We start from the raw sequence: 27,985 nt of genomic DNA on the forward strand, positions 1-27,985 counted from the left end.
TTCAAGGCAATCCCTATCAGAATCCCAATGGTGTTTTTTGTAAAAGTAGAAAAACCCACAGTAAAATTTATATGGACTCTCAAGGGACCCCCAAATCGCCAAAACAATCTTTAAAAAGAACAAATTTGGAAGACTCATTTCTTTTCAAAACTTACTACAAAGCTACCATAGTCAAAATAGTGTGGTACTGGCATAAGGACACCAGACAGCCCAGAAAAAAGTCAGACACAAAATGAAAAATATTTTATGATTCCACTTGTATAAGGCATCTAGAATAGGCAAATTCAGGGGCAGAAAATAGAATTGGGCTATTAAAAGCTGGGGCGTAAAGATGAATATGGAGTTATTTCAGATAATGAAAAAGTTCTGGAAATTGTGGTGATAGTTACATAGCATTGTGGATGTACTTACTGCCACTGAATTATACACTTTGTTTATTTTGTCACAGAAAAAAAATGGGGAGGTCTGGTAATCAGACTTTAAGATGGCCAGCAATGATCCCTAACTCCTGGACGTCATGCCCTTGTGGAAGTCCCTCCAATTGAGTATAGGCTGGACTTGAATGACTCACTTCTAACAAATGGGATAAGGCAAAAGGAACAGTCTGTGACGTAAGGGTCTATGTCATCAAAGGTTGTGACATCACTTTCTCTCCTTTGTAACACTCATTTGGGGGAAGCCATCACCATGTTATGAAGAGCTCCGTGGACAGGCCCACACAGTGAGGAGCTAAGCGCCTGTCAATAGCCCTGGGAGTGAGAGCTTAGAAGCAGATCTCCAGCTGTCCAGCACACAGATGACTTCAGCCCAGGTAACATCATAACTGCACTCTTCTAAGAGCTCCTGAGCCATCACACTAACTGCCCCTCGGATAATATGTGAGAGATACTTGTTGTTTCAAGCTGCTAAATTCTGTTATACAGTAATAGGTAACTAATACCAGAAGTAGGGGTAGAGGATATGTGGAAATCATTCAAGCAGGAGTCCAAGCATCATGAAAGAGGATAATCACTAAAAGCTGGTATGTTCATGTGCTTTATATTTATATATTTTTTAAAAGGTTTCTTAACTCAGTCACTTAGTGTGTAATGAATAATAGATTTTAAAGTAAAAAAAAGAAAGAAAATGTCAATTTTTAAGGGATAGGCTTGCACAGGATACTAAAATGGCTTGAAACAATTTTATTGGCATTAAAAATTTTTATTTGGAATTTAATCCACAATCTATACAAGTTATTTACAAGGCATGAAAATGGAAAACAGCACAAAATACAATTGAGGTATGTATAAGCTAAGAGCACAGTATGTCATGTTTCAATAAATATAATTCAAAATTTGTAAACTAAGTGACCAAATAGATGTCTTGTTTTATAGTAAAACCATATAAAATATCTATTTCACGTGAGGTAGAGGACAGTTTTGTGTCATGTAATACAACCAACCACAGCAATTTTAACCATAAAACTGTACATCATTGGCAAAATTTTATATTGAATTATGGTTAATGTAGTCATCAATTTGTTTCGACAGTTGCAGAACAGGTATTTCATTTACTGCCTTCACAGATTTAAAATTCAGAAATAATTTAAGACTACAGTGTTGGCTTAATGTTATCAGGATAAAGAAATACTTCTAACAGGATGGTTAAAAACAAGTATATTTTATTTCTCCCAAACTATAATCCCCCAAAAGGTGTCCTAGATTTAGTAATTTAGGTAGGACATTTCTACTAGAACTACTTTAAGTATGCTGTGCTTTATTTTCAAGTTGAGGTATCTATATTGAAGAAAATCTTGTAAATTTTACATTCAACTAATTTAATACACTTTTGTTTTCTGGGCTTAACTTTTAAATTTGTTATTACATTTGATCACTTTCTAATTCAAAAACAGTAGCACTATATAAGACATTTAATTATATTATTTAAAAAACAGGCCCCAATTGCATTATGTAGTTTAAAGCCATTTAAAATGGATTTTACAAACAAAACAAAAAGACTGTCCTTTTAAACAAGATGCAATATAGAATACCTATATAAATTTTCCCAACGGAAATGCACAAGTATTCTATACTAGAAAAAAATTAAGCTGCTTATTCAATCCCACAATATATAATACATCAGTAATGTGTCCCTTATTGCTGACAGCTTCAATTAAAAACTATTAACAAGTAGTTCCAAGCACAGAAATAGATGTATAGTCTGAGCACAGCTTTTCATTATATTATTTTTTAATGTCCTGTTGTGCAGATTAAATGCATAAAACCAAATAAAGATTGTTCCCTAAACAATCACAACATAAGTCTTTTCGTTGAGAAGAAAATTTTATAGCTGATCAAAAACCTTCAACACCAGCTTTACAATTAATTTTAGGGAACTACCTTAAGCATGTTACTCATTTATCATTTTACTTTCCCTCAGAGGCCACAGATGTGCAAATAAATTGGTTGTTCTGTCATGACTTCAAATAAATGAATAATCTGCAAATTTGTACTCAGTCTATTTCACCTACTTTAGTAATTGGTTTTTAATTCAATATGTACAAATGATTTATATTCCAACTGGTAATATATTAAATAGGCTATAAAATTAGTTCAAGAAGCATGAAACATCCTAATTATCATGGACACAGAAATTCAAGCAAAAGAATATGCTTTACAAAAATAAAGCACAAGCCAAACTTACATTGTCAGTCAAATCCTTTCATAGTGTTTACAAGTTAATTTGTGAAATCAGGGTGGTTTTGAGCTTCCTCAATGACAGATTTTACTTTACTACCTTTATAGATTTGGTACCTTTTCCTCATAGAGTACAGAAACTAACATCACCCAAATTAAACATCACCTACCACCCAGTAAGCTAATATTGTTCCCTTCCTTCTAAAAGATGCTTTAGCACTTTTGATAGGCTGTTCCTTTAATGCAGCTTTTTAAAGTAATAATTTTTGTATTTTTTTCTAAATAGAGTATTATAAAATCTGAGGGAAAATCTGCTTGCCTAATGAATTAGCACGCAAAAACAACACCAAAACAAACTTTAAGATAGCAATCAACACACAAAATGAGCATGCAAAGAATAGAGTAAGTTTATATGGGTAAGATAATTTAGCAGAGGCCACTTTTAAAGTATTACAAAATCTCTGTATTTTCAAGCTATGGGTACAGTTTAACTTAAAATTACTTTTCACCAGAATAGGTACATTTACAATTGACTAAAAAACTATATTCAAGGAAGTTAGACAGAAACCTATGGCAACATCAATGCATCTTGGGGAAAATGAAGACTATACATGTGACAAGTTTTTATTATGTGAAGGACCAGAAAAAAATATTTCACTCAATTCTAAATTAAGAGTTTATGATAATTTAAAGGTATTTAAGCACTATTTAGGATTTTAAAGTAACATATTTCAAAGATTAAGCAATTTAGAAGTTTTGGGTTGAAACTTAAGCAAGCTTATCATTTACTAAGTAACATGAGTAGAAAGATTTTGAGTGATTAGAATAAAAGAAAATTATAAGAGCTTAAGTTAAGTCACCCAAAAAGCTTAGCTGTGACACTAATTCACAACTAAAATGAAACTGTATCGTAGAATGTCTCTGTGATTTTTCTTTCTCCAATTTAAATAAAAGGTATTAGGAGGGTATGTCATTTTTAACATTGTTCTCGTATGTCATTTTTTAACATCTGTTCCTCCTTGAGGAGGTTCCAAAAATCAACAAATTAAATTGCAGGATTAATACAGCAAAATTTAAATGGTAAATTGAAAATACACATTTAGTTCACACTAGTGAAAAAACTATACTTTGAGAATTATAAAATCCTTTTAGGATACATTAGTACCATTAAGTAAAATATGAAAATAACTGGTTAAATGATAACCTACTGATTTTTGAAGTTCTATACCATTAGAGTACCTATCATCTATGCTGGGAATAGTACATAACCCTAGCTAATTTATTTTAAAAATAGATTTAGCTCAAGTAATTTCATTCAGTACCTTAGGCAAGAACATGAGAAACATAAAATTCATGGGTTAATAATGTCAATTAATAGTAGCTTCAGGAAACTTCCTTAAAAAATGCATACTAAAAATTTCACCTAATATCTCTTAAGCCAAGAATTAACTAATATGAACTTTGCCATTAAAAAAATGACACTTTTCTGTGCAAAAAGGAAAAAAAAAGTGCAGATGTTGCTCTCTCCTAAACTATAAGATTCCTATCTCCTAAAAATTATCTAAAAATCCTTTAGCAGATAACTAAACTTTCCTATATTAATCTATCACACACTCTATCAGTTGACTGTAAATTCCTGACTTTGATATTAAGTAGTAATTGAAATGGTCCATTTGTGCAAATTTTGATAAGACTTAACATTTAAACATACAAAAGTCCAAAATAACCTTTAAGACATTTAATATTTTACAACTTAAAGGAAAACAAAGGCAGTAAGGAAAACAAATCCATTATATAAATTTCAGTAAGCCCCATAACTACATATAAAAACTGTACAGGAAGATTATGGACTGTATAGAAATCAATGGTATCAGTTTTTCTCAAGAACAGTAACATTTCAACACCACTATTTAACAACATAAACATTTAACAAAGAAATTTTTACATTTTATTCCCTCTCCTGAAGTTGCTGCATTAAAAAAAAATCTAAATATAACCATATTTAAAGCAAAAAAAAAAAAAATTACAACTGTTTCTTGCGTTTAGCAGCAGGATTATAACAAAGCATATTATCCATCCCCATTATGCCCATGGGGTGTGCTGTAACCTCATGAATGAAATTTTTCTTTTGACAAAATGTCTCTCAGGAGACATTAAGAAGAGAAATGAAGAAAATTCATTCCATAATAAGAACAAAATAAAAGCAAATTTTGTATATAATAATGAGTATAGCATATCAACTTCAAAAGGAGATTGTAATAATGAAAAAAGGAGATTCAACCCCTTGAATATCTCCATATATTTGAAATATGACAACCACCATTGTATCTAAAATTGAGTTTGAAATATGGATCACAAAATTCACAACTATTTTTCATCACACAATGCAGCTTTTAAAAAGTATACAACTGTTAAATTTGCATTAGAAATATAGGCAGATTATCTAATAGTTGAAACCATAGAGTATTGTTACTGAGCTGTTTGGGGAAAAAAAGTACAAAGAAACACATTTTCATTCATTTGGAAATGTAAAAATTTATGTACTAATATATAATCTCTCCACTTTCTCTGATCTACAAATGGATAGAATGCCTAGTTATCTTCATGCAAATAAGCAGTTCAGAATTCAATTACCAAAGCAAACAAACAAAAATAAACTCTGTCAGGAACACACAGATGAATCTCTTTAAAGGTTTCTATACTTTAGCAGTCTTTGATTTCAAAATTTGCAGCTTTAGCTCTTTTATCATCATCTCTAACTTCTGTCTTGCCTCCCGTTCCTGTCTGAGTTCATCTTGGAGCTCTTGCCTATCAGCCTCGGCATGGTCCAATCTCTGTCTTAGTTCTGCCAGCTGTGTGATTTAAAAGACTGTGTCAGTTTTCATTGTTTTGTGTTTCCACTTAATCCTCACATCATGGCAAAAATTGCCCTTCAAATTACTCTTTACAAAATGAACAATTTCATGCATATACAAACCTTGATTAGCTAATACTATTGCTCTGACATTGACTGAGGGAAAAACCAAGGGTAAGGAGGACTGAACACCTAGTGTACTTTCATTATGCCCTACACTTTAGCATACCTCTCACCATCACAGCCTGCCCATGTCAAGTATTATTTGTTCATCTTTCCTAAGAAGTGAGCTACTATTCATTTTTGCTCCCGTGCTTTTGAACATAGTGGTCAACAGTTCATGTTTGTTAATTTTTTTATTTGAAAGCCAATATTTTTAAATAATGTAACACTTGATATTCAGATAGCTAGAAATTATCAATTTTGGCAACTACACTACAGAAACCCAATAAAAGTTTCAAGAAATAAATCCAGGTAAAAAAAATCATCTTGAATGATATCGCATAAAGTTGTGTTTTTGAAAAGAATTATAAGTTTTGAAATCCCAATGAGCTTGACAAAAAATAATTTATTTAACAGAGAAGGTAACAGCTTCAATTTCCACATTGAAAGGGCAACATTATACAAACTGAGTAATTCTTACCTGTGCTGCATATTCAGCCTCGTTGTCTTTTTCTAAATTTGAGTCACAGGTACATTTTTGCTTCATTACCTGCTCTAATTTTTTCTCTAAGTCTTTCTGTTCAACATAAAATTCTTCCATTCTTTGAGCATGCTCATTCTGCAAAGATTCAAGCTCTTTCTGTAAATTCTGCTGTTCTTCAGTAAGTTCCTTCATTGCTTTTGAACTACTCAACATTTCAACTTCCTGTAATATACAAAATCACATTACAATTTGTACTTATTTCCATGTTAAAAATTTCAACTCAAGAAAAAATACTACATAAAGTATCTAAAATTCAGCTGTCATATCAATTCTATGTGGAGGTAATTATCTTGAAAAGCTTTTCTCTAAAAATTTAAAAGTATATTAAAACTGATTATGAGTGTAAAACAAAATAATCTTAAATTTGCAGCATCTCATCTTGACTATTTTTAAGAATATGCAAAAGTATCTTCATTAGGGCTATTAGTTAGATAACAACTTTACCATCTCAAGTTGTTGCTTCTTCTGCAAAATTGAGTTCAATTTTTCCTGTTGTTTTACATAAGTTCTCATTACTTCTTCCATGATCTTTCCTTTATCATCTTCACAAATGACATCTTTGACAAGAAGTGGAGATGAAGCTGCTGCATCATGGTCAATTCCCGCCTTGCTTGTGTCTCTGATTATGTTACAAGTGGTAGACTCAGGTTTCTTTTTACTTACAGAGTTATTTGAGATTGATGGATCTTTAAGAGGCAAAAATAAAGTAACAAAGTATGAATATCACTCTGCTAAAAGTCAGTAGGACAATCCATAAATGAAATTAAGAAAAAAAAATCCATTTACAAATGAAATAAAAAAGAATAAAATACCTAGGAATAACTTTAACAAAAGTAGTACAAGACTTGAAAAACGAAAATGACAAAACATTGAAATTAAAGACCTACACAAATAGGAAGGCATCCCATGTTCATGGATCGGAAGACTTAATATTGTTAAGATGGTGTCATGAACTGAATGTTAGTGACCTCCACCCCGCTATCCCAGCATTCATATTGAAATCCTAACCCCTGATGTGATGTATTAGGAGATGGGGCCTTTGGGAGGTAATTATAAGGTCATAAGGGGAGAGCCACCATGACAGGATTTACGCCATTATAAGTGTCTCCAGAGAGCTTTCCCATCCTTTCCACCATGTGAGAACCCAGTGAGAAGATGGCTATCTGTGAACCAGAAAGTAGGGCCTTGCCAGGCACCAAATCTGCTGACCTTAGACCTTTCAGCCTCTAGAACCATGAAAAATAAATGCTTGTGGAATAAGCCACCCAGCCTATGGTATTTTTATTATAGTAGCCCAAACAAACTAAGATATCTGGTAATAACAAATTAATCTACTTTTTCAATGCAATACTTATCAAAATCCCATTGGAAATGGACAAGCTGATTCTAAAATTCATATGGAAATGCAAGGAATCCAAAATATCTTTAGAAAGAGTAACAAAGTAAGAATTCACAATTACCAATTTCAAAGCTTATTACAGAGCTATGGAAATCAAGACGGTAAAAGAAGCCAGACAACAAAAGGCCTCATGTTGTATCATCCTTTTTATATGAAATGTCCAGGATAGGCAAATCCATAAAGATAGGAAACAGATTAGTGGTTGACAGGGGAGAATGGAGAGTTAACTGCCAATGGATTATAGTTTCTTTTGGGGTGATGAAAATGTTCAAATTTAAATAGTTGTGATCATTGCACAACTTTGTGAATTTACTAAAAAGCCACTGAACTGTACATGTTAAAAGTGTAAATTTAAGGTAAATGAATTATATCTCAATAACTTTTTTAACAATCACTAGAATTCACTAATTTGGGAAATAAAATATAATGCAAATAGAGCTTAATGGTACATTAGTAATTATGTACCATATTTAAATCCAAAAGAACCTAAGTTTTAAAATTCTCAAAAATTAAAGTACAACGCCCCCCCCCCCAAAAAAAGAATCTCAATTATGCATGAAAAGTTAAATGACTACAGATTCTTCAACGGCTCCCAGAAAGCTGAAATAACCGTCACATTTCCCTAAGCTATAAGCAAAGCTCTGCTGCTACATGGAGGGTAACGAGGCAGCATTTGAGTGAACATATCTTGTTTGGTCCACAGTGTTATAAAAGGCACTGTAACTAGGCAGCTTTTTTTTAGATGTCCAGCCAACATTCTGCATTTGTGCCATCTGCCTGGCTCCCACAGCTACAAGTTTTCAACCCTTCTTTATTCCATGACTAAGTTTCCCTGAGTCCTATACCTAAATACACTTACATATACTTCTTGGCATTATAAGTTAAATGGTTTCTCCGTTCACAGAAAATTAAAAAGAAAAATAAGGACCTTTTGAAGAAATTTGACAGCAAAGAAAAGGCAGGAAAGGGAAAAAATAATCAGACAAAAGTCACTTGCAAGCATGAAGCTGTGTAACCTATATATCTCATTAGCCGCTATAGCTATCACCATTCTAGAAAAGTACAGCAATTGATGTTCTAAGAAGTCACTCAACATTTTTTACAATAAAAACCTCAATTATCTGAAAAAGTCCCTTAAACAGAAATCCTCTTTGAAAAATCAAATACCTAACACTTTTTTAATACTGAATTTAAATATAGAAATACTTACCTAAATGTCTACGTAATTCTCTACTTGTTTTTAAATCCATTTTCTCCTGTTCCTCCAGTGAGACTTCTGGATAAGACACTGTTTTTTGATGTCTTCCACTACTGTAAGGCTTCTCTGGCTGTCTTGGTGTGGCTTTTCCTGCCTCTGTCTTTGTGACCTCTTTAGACTGGGATACAGCAGAAGTGAGTGACACATTTGGGGCAACCACTTTATCACACATGTATAAGTAGTAGCTGAAAACAAAGAAAGGCATAATAAGACACATTACATTTAGGTAAAAAGCAAAATGTGTTACATCTATTTCTATGGTTAAACAATATTTTTTCCACCAAAACAGACAACATAACAACTAAGAAAATAAGGGTCACAGAAAAGAATTCTTGAAAAAGTCAGTATTTTAGGCAGTAAAAGCAAAATCATGGAGAGATTTTTGTTATTTTGCAAAAAATAATTTCTAAGAACTAAAAGGATACTCACTAGGAAAGAAAATCACAGTTTCTTCTCCTTCCCTCAAAACCACCTTAGAACTAAAAGCACGAAGCGCTTTAACAGAGCTATTTACAGCCCCAAGTAGGTAAGGTTTATTCAAAAAGAAAACACTATATGCTACTTTGGAGGACTGTTTTCTTGCCCATCACTCCTCTAAAGCAACAAATCCTTGTTCCTTGTTATGGTGAGGCTGATTCAGCCCTCCACTTCTTGGCTACGGCCTGTTTCACCACAGACCAAGGGGAGCTCCCAGGGCCCTTCCGTCTTAAACAGCTCAGGGAGAGAACAGGCATTCTGAATGTATCAAACCCAACAGAGCAATCTTCTAAAATACTTTTGTACTTCCTGTGTATTTGATAAAAAAGTAACAGTAAATTGTGCAAAACTAAGATCAAAGGGATATCTACCAATTTTGCTCCAAGTTCACATGAAATTGTTCAGTACATTATCTGAGACTCAAAGAATAGAGATGAGCTAGATATTTAAGTATCATATGATTAACTACAATCTTTATGACCTTTAGCCAAAAGATGCAACCATTTAACTGACATAATACTTTATTCTCTAAACCAAGCATGTCAAACTCAAAGGTATCACGGACCAAATAAACAAGGTTTAAGTTTTTGTGGGCCACAAAGAAACAAAAGCTTCAATTTTCATAGAAACGTAGGTTTATTTCGATAGAGACATGCTTAATACAAAGGGCCGAAATGAGTAATTGTTAACATAAGATAATAGGACATTTTAATAAAAATTAATATTTTTTCTTGAACATTAACTTACTAGACACTGAATAACTGCACAAATTAATAAGCGTAACTCAAATAAACCTATTTTTCTTGTTCTCCAAAAGCGAAATATTTTCTGTTGCACACACCAAACAAGTCAGTCAGTACAAGACTAATGACGTGGCAATCAGCTGCTAAAATATTCACTGCTAGTATTAGTGGAGAGAAATGGTGCGCCTGCGCGTAAGGCACGTAAGGGAAATGAATGCAACGCAATTATAATAATCAGTCATTAGCGAATGTTGTAGTTCGTTATTATTAATTATGTATATTGTAAATATTAAGTTATGAAATTTTTATTAAAATGCTTCTTACATACTGTTATTTTGGCTGGGCTGCAAAAATATTCGTTATGGACCGCATGCAGCCTGCTGGCCGCAAGTCTGACATGCTTGCTCTAAATTCTAAATAATTTCTTACATCTCATTGTATAGAACACATCTATTTTGTTCTTTTTTTTACCAATTACATTAATTCTGAGGATGAAAATTTAACATTCTGCTAAGAAAACTGACAGGTTTAATACTACCCAAAGATTTCAAACGCAGTAAGAACATAGGAATTGTGCAAATGAAAATAAGACTAAGATTCTTCATCACCATGCTTGTGGAGAATACTAGTATATATTTATAGTAGCAGATAAAACTTTAGGACTGAATAAATAAGGAGCATTCTTATTGAAAATATGAAAACTTTACTTTGAGGGGTGCGGTTACTATGAAAGCGTCTAAGTTTCAAAAAGATTTCTTTTTAAAAATCAAAGTTGCACACCAAACTTTTGAAGAGTGATTTACCTCTTGAAGAAAGGTAAGGAAATTAAAAGAAAACTTTTGTTTTTACTTCAGGGCAAAAATGAAAAGACGTATTTCTAGAAAAAACATAGAAACCCAAGAAAGGTTATTTTGGACCTAGCTGGGTAACTCAGTTGGTTAGAATGTCATCCTGAATACGTCAAGGTTGCAGGTTCGATCTCCAGTCAGGGCACATGCAAGAAGCAACCAATGAATGCATAAAAAGTGGAATAACACATCAATGTTTCTCTCTTTCTCTTTCTCTTCCCCTCTCTCACTAAAATAAATAAGTAAAAAATTTTAAAAGGTTAATATAAATGTTCAATACAATTTACAATTCATTTCATTGATTAACAAGAAAGCCTAAAGCTATATCATGAATTCCCAGGGTCTAGAATAGTATCTGACATATAGAGGAAGGAAGGAAGGAAGGATGGTAGGGGAGGGGAGGGGAGGGGAGGAAGGAAGAGTTAGTGAGACAATACTCACTCACCTAGGGTGTAAAAATGAATGTGTCTGAGAAACATGATCACTTTCCTGCTTTATAATAGGATACCATGACGGTAATTCCATTCCTGATGGTGTATCTATCTGTAGAAAAATGTAGAAGGGAAGATTATTGAGAGAAGGTGTGATGGTTAAAATTTTAAAGTGTCAACTTGACAGGGTCATAGCGTGTCCCTGGAGAACCTTGTGAAAGAAGAGTTACATTAACAGTCATCTTTTAATAAAGCAATCTTTCCTTAAAGTACCATGCCTGATCACTTGAAACTTAGAGACTGCTACATGATCTATCCCACTGCAAACAGTTTCAGTGTGCATGTTAACAGGGATTACCAGAAGTGATTTCATCCAATTTCATACTTACAACATCTATTTTAAAAATCCATTTTAGCCCTGGCTGGGTGGCTCAGTTGGTTAGAGCACCATTCCATATACCAAAAGGTTATGGGCTCCATCCCCAATATGGTGAGTACAAAAGGCAACCAATCAATGTTTCTCTCTCTCCCTCTCCCTCTTCCTCTTTCTACCTCCCTCCCTCCCTAAAATCAATAAACATATCCTTTGATGAGGATTTTTAAAACTTTAAAACCTATTTTAAATAACAGTACCCTGCAAATGTACAGAACTGGTAAGTTCTGATTCTTCTTCACTGCTACAACCAGCTAGAATATAACCCATCCATATCCATACAGTATTTGTTATTGTATAGGTAACATTCTACAGTAATAAATACCTTGCCAAACTAAACGTGAAATTACTTTGTCTGCCAACACCTATCAGTAAACTGTATTTCCTCATAAACTGTATCTGTAAATAAAGGAAAAGGAGAATATAACTGACTACTTATTGAGTATCTACCTGATAAGAAATACACACACACACACACACACACACACACTTATCATATATATACATATATATATGCATCCTGCTTAATTCCAACAAATACCTCATTAAGTAGATATTATTATCTCTATTTCACAGATTAGAAAACTGAGGTTCAGAAACTGAGACAGAAAAGAATAACCTGTGTTACTAATTTCTCTCTTATTCCGGTTTGCTTTGTAGTCTTCCCTCCCTATTTAATATTATAGTAATTACCCTGCTCTTTTGGGAAAAGCGTTCCTTGAAAGGGGGCAAGACTCACTAATGGAGAAGAGGAAAAGGAGCTGAGAGAAGCCCTGGTTCAAGTGAGCAACAAAGATAGGAGGTTAACAGACAAACCTAGTGGAGTGAGGGAGAAGGAAGCTGGGGATGAAATACAGAAGGAAGGATGAGACAAAAAGGAGAGCTGGATATTCTGACCCTGCCTAGTTAATTCTGCAACTAGGTAAGGTATGTGGAGAATGACACCTCATTTGAGAATGCATAAACACAGCACTCAGGGGATAGCCACTAAATACCAAGAATTAGGAAAACTGTTTTGCCTGACATCCTAATATTCCAGTTCAGAACCAAGAAAGCAAGTAAGGAATGGAAACATCTTCAGATGCTAAGCAGTTGTGATTAAAGCATAACCAAATTCATAAATTGTCCATGGTTTGGTTAGGGAGATCCTGCTAATAGAGGAAACCAAAGCAGATTGAAGAGACTCAGGAAAGGAAAGGAAAGGCCTGACAGGTAACCCACTGCCCCAACACAACTAGCTCAAAACAGAAAGGAAACAGCTTTTGGAGCACACATTATACAACTTGACCAATTAGAAGATGATTTAAGGCCAATTAAAAGCCAAAAACAAAAATACGGTGATTTGTATTGGTAGATCAACATTTTTGTTAAGAATTACTGGGCGAGCCCTGGCCGGTATGGTTCAGTTGGCTGGGCATCATCCCATGCATCGAAAGGTTGCCAGTTTGATGCCCAGTCAGGGTACATGCCCAGGTTTCGGAATCGATCCCAGGTAGGGAGGTGGGGGGAGGGGGGCACAGAGGAGGCACCTGATCGATGTTTCTCTCTCACCATCAACATGTATTTCTCTCTCTCCATCTCCCTTCCTCTCTCTCTAAAAATCAATTTAAAAATCTTTTAAAAAATAATAATAATTACTGGGCAAGGAATTTGAAAGACTAAGACCATAAGATCATAGGGAAAAGAATGATTATTTTGAAAGGATTTAAGAGTTACGCATTCACTGAGGGCCTCTAGACTCTATATAAGAGTAGAATTTTTTTTAAACCCACAATCCTGATCAAATATTCTAAAAAAAGTTCAGAATCTGAGGCAAAATATACTGCTTATTAATAAAGTAAGCCAATCACTTCTTTACAGTTTCTTGGCCTACAGCTTAGTTCTACTAGTAAGTCAGAAAGGGAATCAACTGCTGGCAACAGAAATACTAAATGATAGATGCCTGGTGACAGCTGACAGCCCAAAGAGATGAATTACAACATAATGCAAACATAAAAACTATCCAAAAGGCAATGCAATTTGAGGGCTTTACCATAGGCCAGGGCAAATAATTTAATGTATCTCAATTGTTCCTTACCCTCATCACAACAGAGTATAATAACTGATGTTTACGAAGTCTTGAGTCAACATGACATAGTTAAATTGTATTTTATATCTTATACATACATATATATGTGTACATATATATGTATGTATAAAATACAAAATGTATATGTATATGTATATATGTAAATGTGTATATATATATATACACATACACACACACACACACACACACACACACACTAGAAGCCCATTGCAGGAGGATTCCTGCAAGAATAGGGCTTCCTCGGGCCAATCGCACAGCCAAGCCCTGCCCGCCCAGGGCCGCACACAGGGGTCCCGCGGGGCTTAGGCTGCTCGTTCGCTACGCCAAGCCCCGCTGCCCAGAGACACTCACAGGGGTCCCGGCTGGGGGCGGGGCTTAGGCGGCTCATTTGCTCTGCCAAGCCCCGCTGCCCAGGGCCACTCACGGGGGTCCCAGCTGGCAGCGGGGCTTAGGCAGCACACGGGGGCCCGGATGGCGGCTCGCACTGGCCCGCCCTGCCTGCAGTATGCAAATTAGCCGCCATCTTTGTTGGCAGTTAATTTGCATATCATGCTGATTAGCCAATTGGAGGCGTAGCGAAGGTACGGTCAATTACCATGTCTGTCTATTATTAGATAGGATATGCCTAAGCGACCGTTACGACCAAACAACGGGTCGACCAGTCACTATGATGCGCACTGACCACCACAGAGGGAGCACTGCTCAGCTAGAAGCCAGGCTCATGGCTGGCGAGCGCAGCTGCAGCAGCAGGAGCCTCTCCCAACTCCGCGGCAGCGCTACTAAGCAGTGGCCACAGGCTCAAGCAGGCTGGGATGAGCGCGAGCAGCGCGCCAGCTTGGGCTCCTCCCTGGCCACCTGCCACTAGTATGCAAATTGTCCCCTCGACCAGGAGTTTCACTGGGAGTGGACCGGCCGGCCAACTGCCCGCAGCTCCCCACCCCCTCCACCCGACCCTGCCCCAGCCAGCGGCGGCAGCAGGCAGCCGGGGGAAGGGAGGCCCCAGCCAGCAGCTGCTAGGGACCCTACCCGTGCACGAATTTCATGTACTGGGCCTCTAGTGAAAAAATATCCTCAGGTGAGTATTAACAAAACAAAAAAGAGATTTTCTTCTCTAGAAGTCACTTGTTAAACTCATTATTTAGAAAATAAAGGAAGCTCTGTTCCACTTTTATATTTGAAACAATCTTGGATGTACTGCTCAAGAAATCAATTGTTACCAGACTTTTTAAATTAAGATTACTAAAATTGATTTACATATTCAAAAATTTTCCTATTATGGAAAATCCAATCTGGAATCTCCAATCTTCAGAAAAGCAAATTCTAAACTTTTTCAGCCAAAGATCTTGACTTGAAACCTAACTCAATTTTGATCATTTCAAAACTCTACAGCTTGATTTGTATACATTTTACTTTTATTCATGACCCAAACTCAGTTTATCTTTATTTCTATGATGTCTCTACACTCCAGATGCCACCTTAAGTAATTGTTTGTGCATTCATATACAAGGTGGGGCAAATATAGGTTTACAGTTGTTCATATGGGAAATAATACAAGAATAAACTTTTGTATACTCACAACTATAAACCTACTTTTGCCCTACCCTGTATTTTTAAACATCCAGCCCTCTCTAGTTTCTGTTCTTAGCCTTGAAGACTGTCTTATTTGATTTCCCATTCTCAAACAATCTCACAAACTAGGGGTTCTAAAAAAAATCTTCCTTAAAGATCATCTAGTGCAGTCCCCCAGCCAATGTCTGAACTCCCTATTCAAAATCCCTCATATCCAGTCTCTGCTCGGTCCAGTCCTTGAGGCCAAGGACTGTCTTATTTACTCTTCTATTTCAGTACGTAGCACCATGCCTGGCATGTAGTAGGGATTCAATAAATATTTGTTGAATAAATTCTGAATGACAATGTAGCTCATTAACTTCCAGGGTGGCCCTATAATAAGGTTACTCTGCTACCAAGAAATTCACAAATAGTCCCTTTCACATTCTATATCCTACTCGATGAAGTACCAAAGAAGCCAAAGGTCTCTGGGATGTATTTTTAGAGATCAGATCTACAAATTAAATAATATAAATGATGGGAAAATGGACATTAACTATAATAAAATGTTGGGAATTAATTTTCCCTAATATGCTGTGATAAGCTATAAACACATTTATAACAAATTATCCTAACTGCGTGTTAAAAATAATTAAGAAAAGCACATATTATACAACAGAACATTCACAGTCATGCCAGATTTTTTCATCTATTCTGCATTTGTTTCAACATACAAATTAGATCTTCAAAAAAAGAACAATATAATTAAATGGCACAGCAGTAATGCTACTACTGATTAGCAATAAAAATTAAGATACCAAGAGAGGAGCATCTACTGCCGTTTATCTTACCTTTCAATATAGGAATAATTCATTCCTTTGTGTATTTAAACATTAAAATAGAATACATTACACTACTTAGCAAAGGAGAGATGTAGATCATTTAGTAGCTTAACTTGAAGCCCTAACAGTTTTAAATGTTTTTATCACCCAACTTCCCCACCATTATCTACCACAAAATGAACAGATGGCATCCTTACCTGAAACACATAAGAAAAATTTCAGACAATTTATTTCATTCTAAAGGTTCTTTTTCTCTAAGTCATAAAACAACCAATAATATCTATGAAAGCAAAATTAAACAATCACAAAATGTATGGAAGAGGTCATTTTAAATAAAAATTAGGGAATGTTTAATGAAAGTTACTCTGAGTTTCAACTTACTATTATATATACATGACCCTTTGATAATCAGATTTTCTAATAAAGAACCATTGTATTTCGGTAGTACAATGCTTACTAACTCACAATGAAGTAATTTAAAGAACTTGATTTCATTTACAAAAAAAACCAATAGGCATTTTTGCCACCACTTTCTAGATACAAAAGTAATTCCACCCAGTCAGCACTATTCATATACAAGCATTTAAATGTGTACTAAAAAAAAAAACTTTAAAATTCCTAGACTTATCTTCAATAATAAACTTTTAGGTAGCACTCCAGTTTTTAATTATAGGAACAGGCTAATATTTATGACTTTTAGTTGTGTCTAATGACAAACATTGATGAACTAAAGAAATCAAGACAATGCTTCAAAATATTGGTGGGATTTCCAAAATCCCCCCAAAATTTAAATCAGAATTACATTTTTTTAAATATGTGGAAAAATATTTTTTAAAAGATAAAAGATAAAGACTATACATTGTGTGTATTTATAAGACAGTAAGCATAGGAAGGACTAATCCCCGTAATGGTGTGATTACACAAGAAATAAAATATAATGTATATTAAATGCACATCACAACATACTGGTAAATCATTAGCAACCTTACTAAACACAAGACTGAATACACAGTTAAGCAACAACTCTCTAGGTATAAAGTGAATACAACCTGTCAGGGTCTTTTTACTGTGTACGACAGTAAGACATTCAAGCGGTCAATAAATGATTTCAGAAAGACACAAAAGACACTCTGCCAGACAGCTGCCCACAACTCTTACTCTGACGGAAAGAAATGGAATCTTTTAGCACAGGATCAAGTTTCCTCAATACTCCAGCATGCTGTGAATGAGTGTTTCAACAACCGAAATAGGGATAGGATTACAAGGTAGCAAATAGCTATTTAAGAGATTGTAAGGCTTAGTCTTGTGCCTCATTTCATTGTAATTATTAGAATGTATCAACCTAAGGCAAAACTGGAACAGTATGATCTAAGTATCTCCACTAACTTATCAGACAGATCTTCAGGAATTACAGCAATGTCTGCTGTTCCGCACACTGGAAGATCAATCATACCACCTACCTCACAAAGCCAGTTTGGGGTTTACAGTGCTTAAAATTCTTACAATGTGGAACTCTTTTTTTTTTTAATATATTTTATTGATTTTTTTACAGAGAGGAAGGGAGAGGGATAGAGAGTTAGAAACATCAATGAGAGAGAAACATCGATCAGCTGCCTCCTGCACACCCCCTACTGGGATGTGCCCGCAACCAAGGTACATGCCCTTGACCGGAATCGAACCGGGGACCCTTCAGTCCATAGGCTGATGCTCTATCCACTGAGCTAAACCGGTCAGGCACAATGTGCAACTCTTAAAACCTTCGTGGAAAAAAGCCATGTGAAGTCAGTAAGTACAATGTCACTCCCTTTACAATTTGAAAAAACAACAACTGATTTTTAAAATCCTGTTAACTCCTGGGACTTTTAAAAATGAATTATTAACTTTATTTTTATTGTTAACACTATTACAAATGTCCCCATTTTCCCCCCTTTGCCCGCCCCCATCCAGCTCCCACTCCCCCTTCCCTCTGGCCATCAGCACTCTGTATCTATGGGTAATGCATATATGTTCTTTGGCTAATCCCTTTACCTTCTTTCATCCATTCCCCCACCCACCTCCATCCTCCCTGACAGCTGTCAGTCTGTTCCATGTATCCATGCCTCTTTCTATTTTGTTCATCAGGCTATTAAAAATAAATTTTTGTACTGGAATTATGTGGTGCCCTATTCATTTAACATTGCAAACACCAGAAATCTCCATGTCTTATATATCTTTCACTGAAGGATCTATTGTCAAGTTTCAATCTGTATAAATCTAAGGTTTTGCTATCCCACTTCAGCGTATGTGCTTTAAAAAAAATTATGATCTCAGATTATTTGGCCTTCAAATAATGTAAATTGATTATAGCAAAATGTAGATTAACTAATTTTACTATATTCAATGTGCTCATTTTTTATTCTGTCATGTGGTGTTTTTTTAATAAATACTGATGAGCCACTAAATTGATTTTATGACCCTTCTGGCCCTTTCTCAACAGGGGTTCTCAAGAGAATTAAGCCCAAATGCCCCAATGAATCCATTGTACACAATGAATTAACTACTCTCCAAAGCATTTAGAATGGTACTATATACCATCCCTGGGAGAAATGACAAACCATCACTCTGGTCAAGTCATTTTCTGCAGGACTTAATTCTCCCTCAGGGAACCCCCGGTGAGAAAGGCTACATGGGTGACAACTACAATTTGAAAAACACTGTTTTAAGCAAACTATCTTAAAATTGGTCCAAAAATATTAGTTTCAACAACTAGTCCTGTATAAATAACATTTGTGCTCTATAGATGCTTTTGCACTAACTTACAAAGCATTACATACGAAAAAGGAATAAATTCCAATACTGTCACTTCATTTTTAACATTAAATAAAACCCCTAGTATTACTTACCAAATGATCTTTACTTTCTTAAACACTTTTTTTTATTCCTTGGCCCCATAAAATAAAAAATATGTACTTTCAACACTCTTTGAAATCTCAAAATTAATTCATTATCACAAATAAAAACAAAAAGTTAGCTTTGCTTTAAAACTAATCCTATTTTCCTCCTTGAAAATCACTGGTAAATTTACAGGACTACCGAGATTTTCTTCATTCAGTTACCCAATCTTTTATTAAGCATTTACCACATTCTACATTCGGAAACTAGATGAATTTCTGCCTTAGGGGACCCTCCACGTAGTCTTTACATACATATTTCTGTGACCCACTTCTAAGTCTAGAAATCATAATGACTTAAATTAATTGTATACCTTTCCTAATCATTCCTCTTTCTGCCTACCATGGGACTATAATACTTTATTTAGTGACTAAAGCAAACTACACCTTAAAAAAAGCTTATAGTTTAATTATATATTCTTTTTGTTTTTTTGTAGTCTAATAATATCCTTAAATTATTTTAGGTATTTGAACCCTCAATAGACCAAAATTCTGTATGTGGACAAAATACAGGTTTCAAGCCATTACTAAAGCTATTCCCAAACTAGTTTTACCTCTTTACTTGAACAAATTGAGTTCTGGCTCCACAATCACTTTCCATTCCCAGAATTCTATGGGGATTGAAATTAACCCAATTCTTGATTACTTCCTTATTCTCCCAGTGGCATATTATAACATATGCACAGCTATGAGAACACCATTGGCTGACTACACACTGATTCAGGCCTATCCCTCTTTTTTTCTTCCTTGAAGTTAATTTTTTTCAAACCAAAAGAATAAATTTCTAAGTTCTTTTAATCATAGACCTTTTTTAAAACATCAACATTTTTTAATGTTTTACCATTTTTTAATGGTAAATGAATATAAACCTAGACTCTGTATTTCCCAGACCATAAGGGGGCACTATTCCCAAAGCCATTCTAGAGATTTCATTGAAACATTCTTCCTATAACATAATTCTCTCATAAACTGTTTTACACTTTCTTCTCGCACATTTTATTCTAATAAGTAAATAAATATCCAACTAGTGTAATTACTGTGTACAAACAACTAAGAGGAGATACATTTGAACCCAATACTCAGTTATCATATGTCTTAGAAAAAATCTTCATATAGCTCTAAATTAAGTCAAGATGTTTTGGGAAAGGAAAAACCCCCAAATACATAGTAGTAAATAGTTCAATAATAGTTTGAACCATCCTGCATTTCTGGACTCTTAACATCCAAAATACTTCTCATCAGTTCTCTCATTTGATCAGTTATTCAACAGTTTATTCTCAAATTATATATGTGTTCATTGAAGATTAAAACATCATTTTTCCAGAAAATTCCAAACATTCTAAAATAAACTGTGGTGGTGGTGTTTTTCAAAAATGTATTCAGTTTAAAAAAAAATTTTTTTTTTTCACTGAGTGCCTCTGATGTGCCATGCGCTAAACTATATTCTGGGAAAACAGGAAAAAGATAGCCACTAAAGTCAAGAAGATAATTATTAATTTTAGAAAGTTAGACAAAAATATTCACATTGGTCTCTCATATGAGCACAAATACTTCATAAGATTCTGACTTATCCCCAACTTTATCAAAATTTATGCTAATAACAAAATGCAAACAATACCACTAATAAAACAAAATATCATCAAATCTACCACAACACATTTTGTCCCAACACTACCCTTTATCGTTGCTCATTCTCTGTAGTGTATTTCCTTACTTCTTAAATAAGGAAGTGTATTTTCTTCCTAAACAAAAGTATAGTAGCTTACCAGAGGGGAGAAATTTTCTGTACAATTATTATTACTCCAATCACCTCTGCAGAATGAACTGAAAAATGTAAAATTAAAAATAGTGAAATATTTAATAAGCTTTAAGAGAAAAAATTTTTTTAAGTTTTTTAAGTTGGTATCTTTAGGTCATCTATTTCCATCACAGATAACTTATAGTTTTTTTTTCCCTAAGCAGAGTAAAAACTGTATTATTTCAGTTACCTAATACATGTTTAGACACTAGAAATCTAAATTTTAATTTAAAAATATATTTACTGCCTGGCCGGTGTAGTTCAGTGGTTAAGCACTGACCTATGAACCAGCAGGTCAGAATTCGATTCCCAGTCATGGCACATGCCTGGGTTGCAGGCTTGATCCCCAGTAGGGGGCATGCAGGAGGCAGCAGATCAATGATTCTCTCTCACCATTGATGTTTCTATCTCTCTCCCTCTCCCATCCTCTCTGAAATCAATAAAAACATATTTTTAAAAAATATAAATAAGTATACTTACAGACCATACACCATCTATAACTTAGTGAAGATTGTCATCTATGTGCTGTAACAGTCAAGAATCACCTATAATTATCTACCAATTGTCAGCTACATACTGTAGCAGTAAAGAATCACCTATAATTATCTATCAACTGACTACAAATGGGCTTTTCTAATATGCTTGAAAATAATCTGAAGTAAATATCACCCTTCAAATTTTATTTACAGATTATCAATTTGCTTAACAACCTTTTCCCATAAAGAAAAATGTAAGATTCAACAAAATTAGAATTAGATCAAATAAATAATACCTACTGAGGATTTAAAGAAAAATCAGGAATATAATATTCTTGCATATATTTGTTCACTTTTAAATACTTTTCTAATAAAAAAGTACAAAAAAGTCAAATGATAAAAAGAGATAGTTTTATAATGCCATTTTGCAAAGCAACCTAGGCAGATCTAAAATCAAGTATATTTCTTGTGGTGGCGACTTGAGTAAGAAAGTTTAAAATATAGCTTTAGTTTCCACATAGAATATAGTCAGTTCTTCACTTAGAACACTGACCTTATACCACTTACTTCTCCCATCTAAATATAGCTATTAGCTATGCAAATTAAACATAGCTATTAGCTATGCAAATAGCTTGGTGATCATTACTAATATAATTTCCATCCTTAGAAATAATTTAACAGTCGCTACATTTCAAAAACTTGCCTATTGAGTTTCAGGGGTATTTTTAATCCAAAAACAGTACTTTGACTACAAAAACTACATAAATTACATAAACATATAAAATTACACTGGTATTCACACTAAACATAGAGTGCTTTATATAAGGTTAATATATTTGGTATATTCTTTTATTTAAAAAAGAAAAAAAGAAAAGCCTGCCAACTTTTTTAAATGAGCTTCTTCTAGATCTAATTTGGTTTGTTTGGCAACCAGCTCACTGTCACAGAAGACAGTGAAAAATGTTCCCCAGTCAAGGACTCTCTCCTTGCCCCCTTCCCAGTTAAACAGCTGAGTATATACAAGTTAATACAGAGTTTAAGAACCATTATACAAAACTAAATTATTTTTTTAAGTTAATGTTTCTCAAAATTCAGTTTCTGCTATTAAATTAGGGGGGAAAGTTAAAATTACTAGACTTCAAGTCAGAAGACCTGCATTCAACTCGATTCCACCATCTACCAGTTATACAACCAAGAGCATGTGACCCATCTGGGACTGGTTCATCTGAGAAAACTTGTTCAACAGACCTTCAAAAAGAACCACCTCACAAAGTTTTAAGGAATAAATATTTAAAATACAAAGTGGCAAGCACAACGAAACAACCACTCAAGTATGTATTACACACGAACCCCCCATAACGCTCCTTTTTTAAAAAGCTTTATAATAATGCTGGAATTTTAAATTCCCTTAAGTAGCTTAAAATTCATATAAGCTTGGAAACAATGCCAAAATACACTAGTAGGAAATACTGCAAAAATAATAACAGCAAAAAAATCTCACATCTTCCAAAAATAAAAAATGAATTCAAATTATTAACTTCTGAGACAATAAAAGGCTACATCCAAATGAGGGATGATTTCAGTTTTAACCAAACCCTAGCACTAGCACATTCAGTTTCAGTTAAGTAAATTCATCGTGTGGCGTGTTTTTTTTAACATTCATCATGGTTCTCAGGTATTTTTCTCACAAACACAGAGCAGGAATATTAGACAAAGTAGTTTATCCCAAAAATGCTGTCAGAGCAACAAAAATTGGAGCAAGAATATCTGGCAAATAATGTCACTACCTTATGACTGTAACGGTAGAGCCCCTAAATAGCAAGACATCATAAATACCAAATGGAGCAATCCACATTTTGAGAATATAGAGACTATCTAAGCAGCAGCCTTATCATGGGAGCAGTGCAGCTGTAAGCAAGTCCAACGATTTGAGAACTGGCTTGAATTCAATCCTGCTTCAAAGTAAGTTATAACTGCACCTGAACAATATGAAAGCATCTACCCTGGCCGGGTAGCTCAGTTGGTTAGAGCGTTGTCCCATATGCCAAGAATCTGGGTTCAATCCTCCTGCCAGGTAAGATACCAGAATCAACCAATGAATGCATAAATAACTGGAACAACAAATCAATGTCTCAACCAACCTCTCTTCCTCTCTCTCTTCCTCGCTCTCTAAAATCAATAAATACATTTTTTTAAATGAACTTGTCTTGTAGCGTCAGGCAAGGAATTTTGAAGGCGTGCTGACCCTTTGAAAGCAGCAAGTAGCAAACTTGAATTAAGAGTTTAAAATTCTCTTCATGGGTCTTCAGGAGCAAATCACTGTCTTCAAAGTACACACTGCAATTAAATTTCCCTCAAAACCTTAATTGCACCATAATAAAGCACCAGACACCAAATCTTATATTCTAGCCCAAGTTCTCATGTTGCTGTGAATAACCTTGGCATTTAATATGCTTCATTCATTTCTTCTGTGAAGTAGAAAGGGCAGAGATTGTTTCAAGGAATAAAAACAATGGAAAAACTAGATTCTTAAAGTGAAACATGGCCAACCTTAAAATTACACATGTAAAACTGCTCAGGAACAATGCCTGCCATCTTAAACACCTAGTATTAGCTATTACATTGATTTTAATCAAGCAGAAAAGTATATTTAAAACCAGATCAACAGAGTATTTAATAACCCAAATCTTGTCCATTACCCAGGCATTCAAACTCTTAGAATATATTAGTTTAGCCTACCAGATAATGAAGTGGGAAAAATAAGTTTAAGCTCTCTTTGCTGATAGGTTTTCATGTTAACATTTACTCTTAAGTCTTTTATTTATTCTAGTTGTCACAATTTTTTTTAATTATTCCTTTCTTCATAAAAGAATCTTGGTTACTAGAGTCACAAATTCTTCAGACAAATCTTTCACTTCCATTTGTTTCCAATTATGATCAAGCTTAAATATCCAAGTATATTAACAATGTCAGAAATCCTAGATGTTCCTTAGAAAAACGCTGTTTCAAGCCCATCACCAGAACTGTTTTGACTAGCTATTACACCATTTGCAAATGGAGATAACACCAAAGTGTAAATTATCTTGAATCCTAGGAAAACAACAGATTTAGTCATCAAAAAGCAGGATGTGTGAAAGAGAGAAGTCAGGACTGGAGGAAAAAAGCCCCAAATCCTCCACTCCCTGGCTATATAATCTTGGGAAAGCCACTTGATCTCTGAGCCTCAGTCTCTACCTGTACAATGGGAATCATCTTACTCCTCTCACTAGGTTGTTTGGAAATGCAAGTGAAAACACACACAGAAAAGCATTTTATAGCCTAAAATATGGGATACAAACATATTACATACATCAGGATTTTTTGTTGTTGCATGAGCATAAAGTTCCTTAACACACATATTTAAATATAAACTTTTGATCTCAAAGTAAACCATTATTGCTATTCAAGACTACTATTAAAAAAAAACACTTGCCTTCGATTGTGTTCTCTTTCCATTTCTCATGCTAAACTTCTCCTTCATTTCTTCTAAAACGATCTTCAGTTTCTTTTCTTCAGGTGTCCCTAAGTATTTTGGGTTCACATGAAGATAGCAATGCCATTTGGCCGACTCAAAGCCCCAGTGGCAAGTCCTTTTGTCAGGTGACCTGTGAGAATGCATCACAAATGTCTGGGGTGCAAACATTCCACAGCACTCCAGACACTGAATACAGGGAGCATCAGGCTGGACATAAAACTGGGGTGCAAATAGACCCTGACATTTGCCCAAGCATTCATGTTCCACTTCAAAGGCACTGCCCGTTTCCTTCAACTGAGCCAATGAGTTTTTAGCAGGAAGTATGCTACCATTTTGAGGAAAAGTGCGGGGTCGCAATAAAGCGTTACATAGTCTCTGTGCGTCCGTTAATGTAATCAGCCCGCAGGAGGGGGCATTGAATGGAAGTATTCCCAGGACCTTTAAGATATGAAGTTGGTCTGAAGTACATCTTGAACAATAGATGTACAATTCGTCACATACTGTATTTATTTGCTGAAGTGAAAATTCTCGGAGAACAGAATTTAAGACTTGGGGCAAACAGAGTCTCTTTTCTCCTCCAACCTGGAAACAAGAAATAGACTCCCCTTCCAACATAGTCTGGGTGAGTTCTGTGGAGCTATCGGAAGGGATGAGCAATGGACCAGGAAGAACCTGAGGAGACGGAAGAGGCAGAAATACAGTAGGTGACATGCTTTCTTGGGAATACCGAGCGGAAAATGCTGCTGGTCCACCCAGAGAGCTCTGACTACTTAAATGGAATTGTGCCAAAGTGTGTTTCAAACTGGGATTTAAATGTAAAGGTTCAGGCACCGAGGTACAGGTCCGTTTGACATGCTCTCCATCAGTTTCCATTGGTGCTTCATAGTCATCCAAGTGTTCCTTCTTAACTGTTGGCATCTTGTTTATCATCATTTTTCCATTTGCATGAATGTCTGTCATCATTTTTTTCACTGGAGGGCTGCCATCATCATCCATCCCATTCATTGTTTTATTTGAGCCCTGAACCAAGGAGAAATTTGTCTGTAGGTTTTCCATTGCTAAAAACTATTGTATTAAATAAGTAAGTCTGACACTTGCATTGTTATTTAGCTGCTTATTTGGAGAAAATGTATACCAATACGTATGGTAACTCACATATGGTACGTTACAAAAAATTTCTATTGGTAACTCATAGAAAAATGAAGTTTCCAAAGAGAGGTCTCCCCAAGTTACTCAATAGATTTTGCAACTGTTTTGATTCTGCTAATACTCTAGCATAATTTCACTGCAAGTGCTATAAAATTTGTCTCCAATAATAAAGAATTTTAAGAGGCACACCTCTGAAAAAGCCTTGGCTTTTTTTTTTTAAGTCTTCAGATATATGTATTAAAATAAAGATGCCAATTCTCTCAATTCAAGATTTCCAGGTTCAATGCAATGGTCTGGTTGGTTTTAAGAAAAACAAGTCAAAATTTTATTAAATTACTTGTGTTATAAAATCTAGACACAAACACAAGTCAAAATGATGCCCCCAAATTTAATTTTTGGCACCAAGACACCAAAAAAGGGGGGAAAAATTGTCTTCTCTAAAAATGATGATGTTAGTCTATGTTGACAAACTGAAGACTTGTATAAATCCTCACACCAGTAAGAGCCTCTGACTCCACTTGAACGTCTACAATAAAAGATGATTAAAAAAAAATGCCCAGTTATCTTCAAGGACTGCTACTCATTCTTCTTTTAATTAATCTGGAAGAGAAGGGGGATGGGAGAGAGTTACATTTGAATTTGCTCCAGAGGCCAAAGGGTCAGTTTGAAACCAGTTTCTTAATCTTAAGCTGAGTTCACTTTACCAAAGGTGACACCCGAGTGACTTCTATAACTGTAACACCATTTAACTAGAAGAACCTTCATTTAAATAGGACAGCAATCTGGAGAACAGGTAAAGGGAAATATCACCCCTCAAAGGGGAGAGGGCTACTCCAACTCCGAATAGGAAGAACCTTAAACAGATCATCTCACCCAAAACTCAGTACCAGAGGCTTCACAATTATGCCATTTTAACTAAAATAATCCATTACTTCATCTCATTATTTAAAAAAAAAAAAGAAAAAGAAACACCCAGTTTCATCCAAAAAAAAAATCGGATACAAGTTAACATATCTGCCACATGTAACGAAGTTACAATCTTAAATACATTAATTCACTTTGTCAGTGTATGCTATTTTCCTGGAATGATTGTAGGCAAAAATTAACTTTCCTTTAACAGGTTAGCGAAAGTGCTGAATGGAAGCCAAAAAGCTACGGCCTCCATGCCTGGGAACCTCCATCCCTGAACAAGTCTAATCCAGGACAAAAAGCACAAGGCAGACAGACCTCACAAAGAATGCAAATGGAGGAGAAGGGGGAAAGAAAAGATTCTTCTTCCACTTCTTTCCCGGGAGAAAACCCAAAAGCTATCCAAGACGTCGAAAATTCTGTCTCCCAAACTCCCAGCAATTTACCGTAAAACAGACCAACGGGGGAAAAGACCGAGGCCACTAGCCAACGTCCTGACTCTCGCCCGCCGCGGGAGCACCTCCGCCGACGCACACCGAGGACCGAGGAAGCGGGCAGGAGGCGAGACCGCGGCTGGGGGAGTCCCCGGCGCCCCGAAACCCTCCGCCCACGCAGAGCCACCCACCCATCTCAACCCCGAGGAGGAGTGGCGGACCACGGACCCGGCACGCCTCGGGGTGCGCAGGGCGTGCGGGGAAGTGGAGGGAAGCAGCCCCTCGGAACCCCGACCCGCGGGCTCGGGACAGCCCCAAGTGCCCTTCCTACACGGCCCGGCGCGGCGGCCGCGCGGAGGGCGGCGGAAATCCCCCGCGCACCCCCTCCTCGGGAAGTTCTCGAGTGTCTCCCTGGCTCCCCGAGGCTGTGCCGACGCCCGTCCGGGGCCAGGGGGAGGAGAAGGGTCGGCGA

At 35.5% G+C, this 27,985-nt stretch overlaps 1 protein-coding gene across 3 annotated transcripts; it reads right to left on the bottom strand.

The window, feature by feature from the left end:
* Positions 1-1,179: 1,179 nt before the first annotated feature.
* On the bottom strand, positions 1,180-27,700 carry SKIL (SKI like proto-oncogene). 3 transcript variants are annotated; one of them, XM_023753896.1, is made up of 7 exons: positions 26,665-27,700; positions 24,980-26,041; positions 11,406-11,503; positions 8,845-9,077; positions 6,680-6,921; positions 6,173-6,397; positions 1,180-5,527 (listed from the first exon to the last, which is right to left on the bottom strand). In XM_023753896.1, exons 2-7 carry the CDS (start codon positions 26,024-26,026, stop codon positions 5,372-5,374), a joined length of 2,001 nt encoding a protein of 666 aa, XP_023609664.1. In that variant the 5' UTR covers positions 26,027-26,041; positions 26,665-27,700; the 3' UTR covers positions 1,180-5,371. The 3 variants fall into 3 exon arrangements, with proteins under 3 accessions (XP_023609664.1, XP_014311443.1, XP_006088908.1); XM_014455957.2 differs by having other exon boundaries at positions 26,360-27,700; XM_006088846.3 differs by having other exon boundaries at positions 24,980-27,700.
* Positions 27,701-27,985: the final 285 nt, after the last annotated feature.

The sequence above is a fragment of the Myotis lucifugus genome, unplaced genomic scaffold (genome assembly GCF_000147115.1).
Source record: "Myotis lucifugus unplaced genomic scaffold, Myoluc2.0 scaffold_53, whole genome shotgun sequence".
Lineage (NCBI taxonomy): Eukaryota > Metazoa > Chordata > Mammalia > Chiroptera > Vespertilionidae > Myotis > Myotis lucifugus.

Excerpts from the sequence above, each read along its gene's own strand:
- SKIL (XM_006088846.3), bottom strand. The coding sequence starts at position 26,077 with ATGGAAAACCTACAGACAAATTTCTCCTTGGTTCAGGGCTCAAATAAA. Across the intron at positions 11,504-24,979 it reads GAAAGAGAACACAATCGAAG|ATAGATACACCATCAGGAAT; the intron begins GCAAGTGTTTTT and ends ATTTTTCTACAG. Across the intron at positions 6,922-8,844 it reads AGAATTACGTAGACATTTAG|ATCCATCAATCTCAAATAAC; the intron begins GTAAGTATTTCT and ends TGCCTCTTAAAG.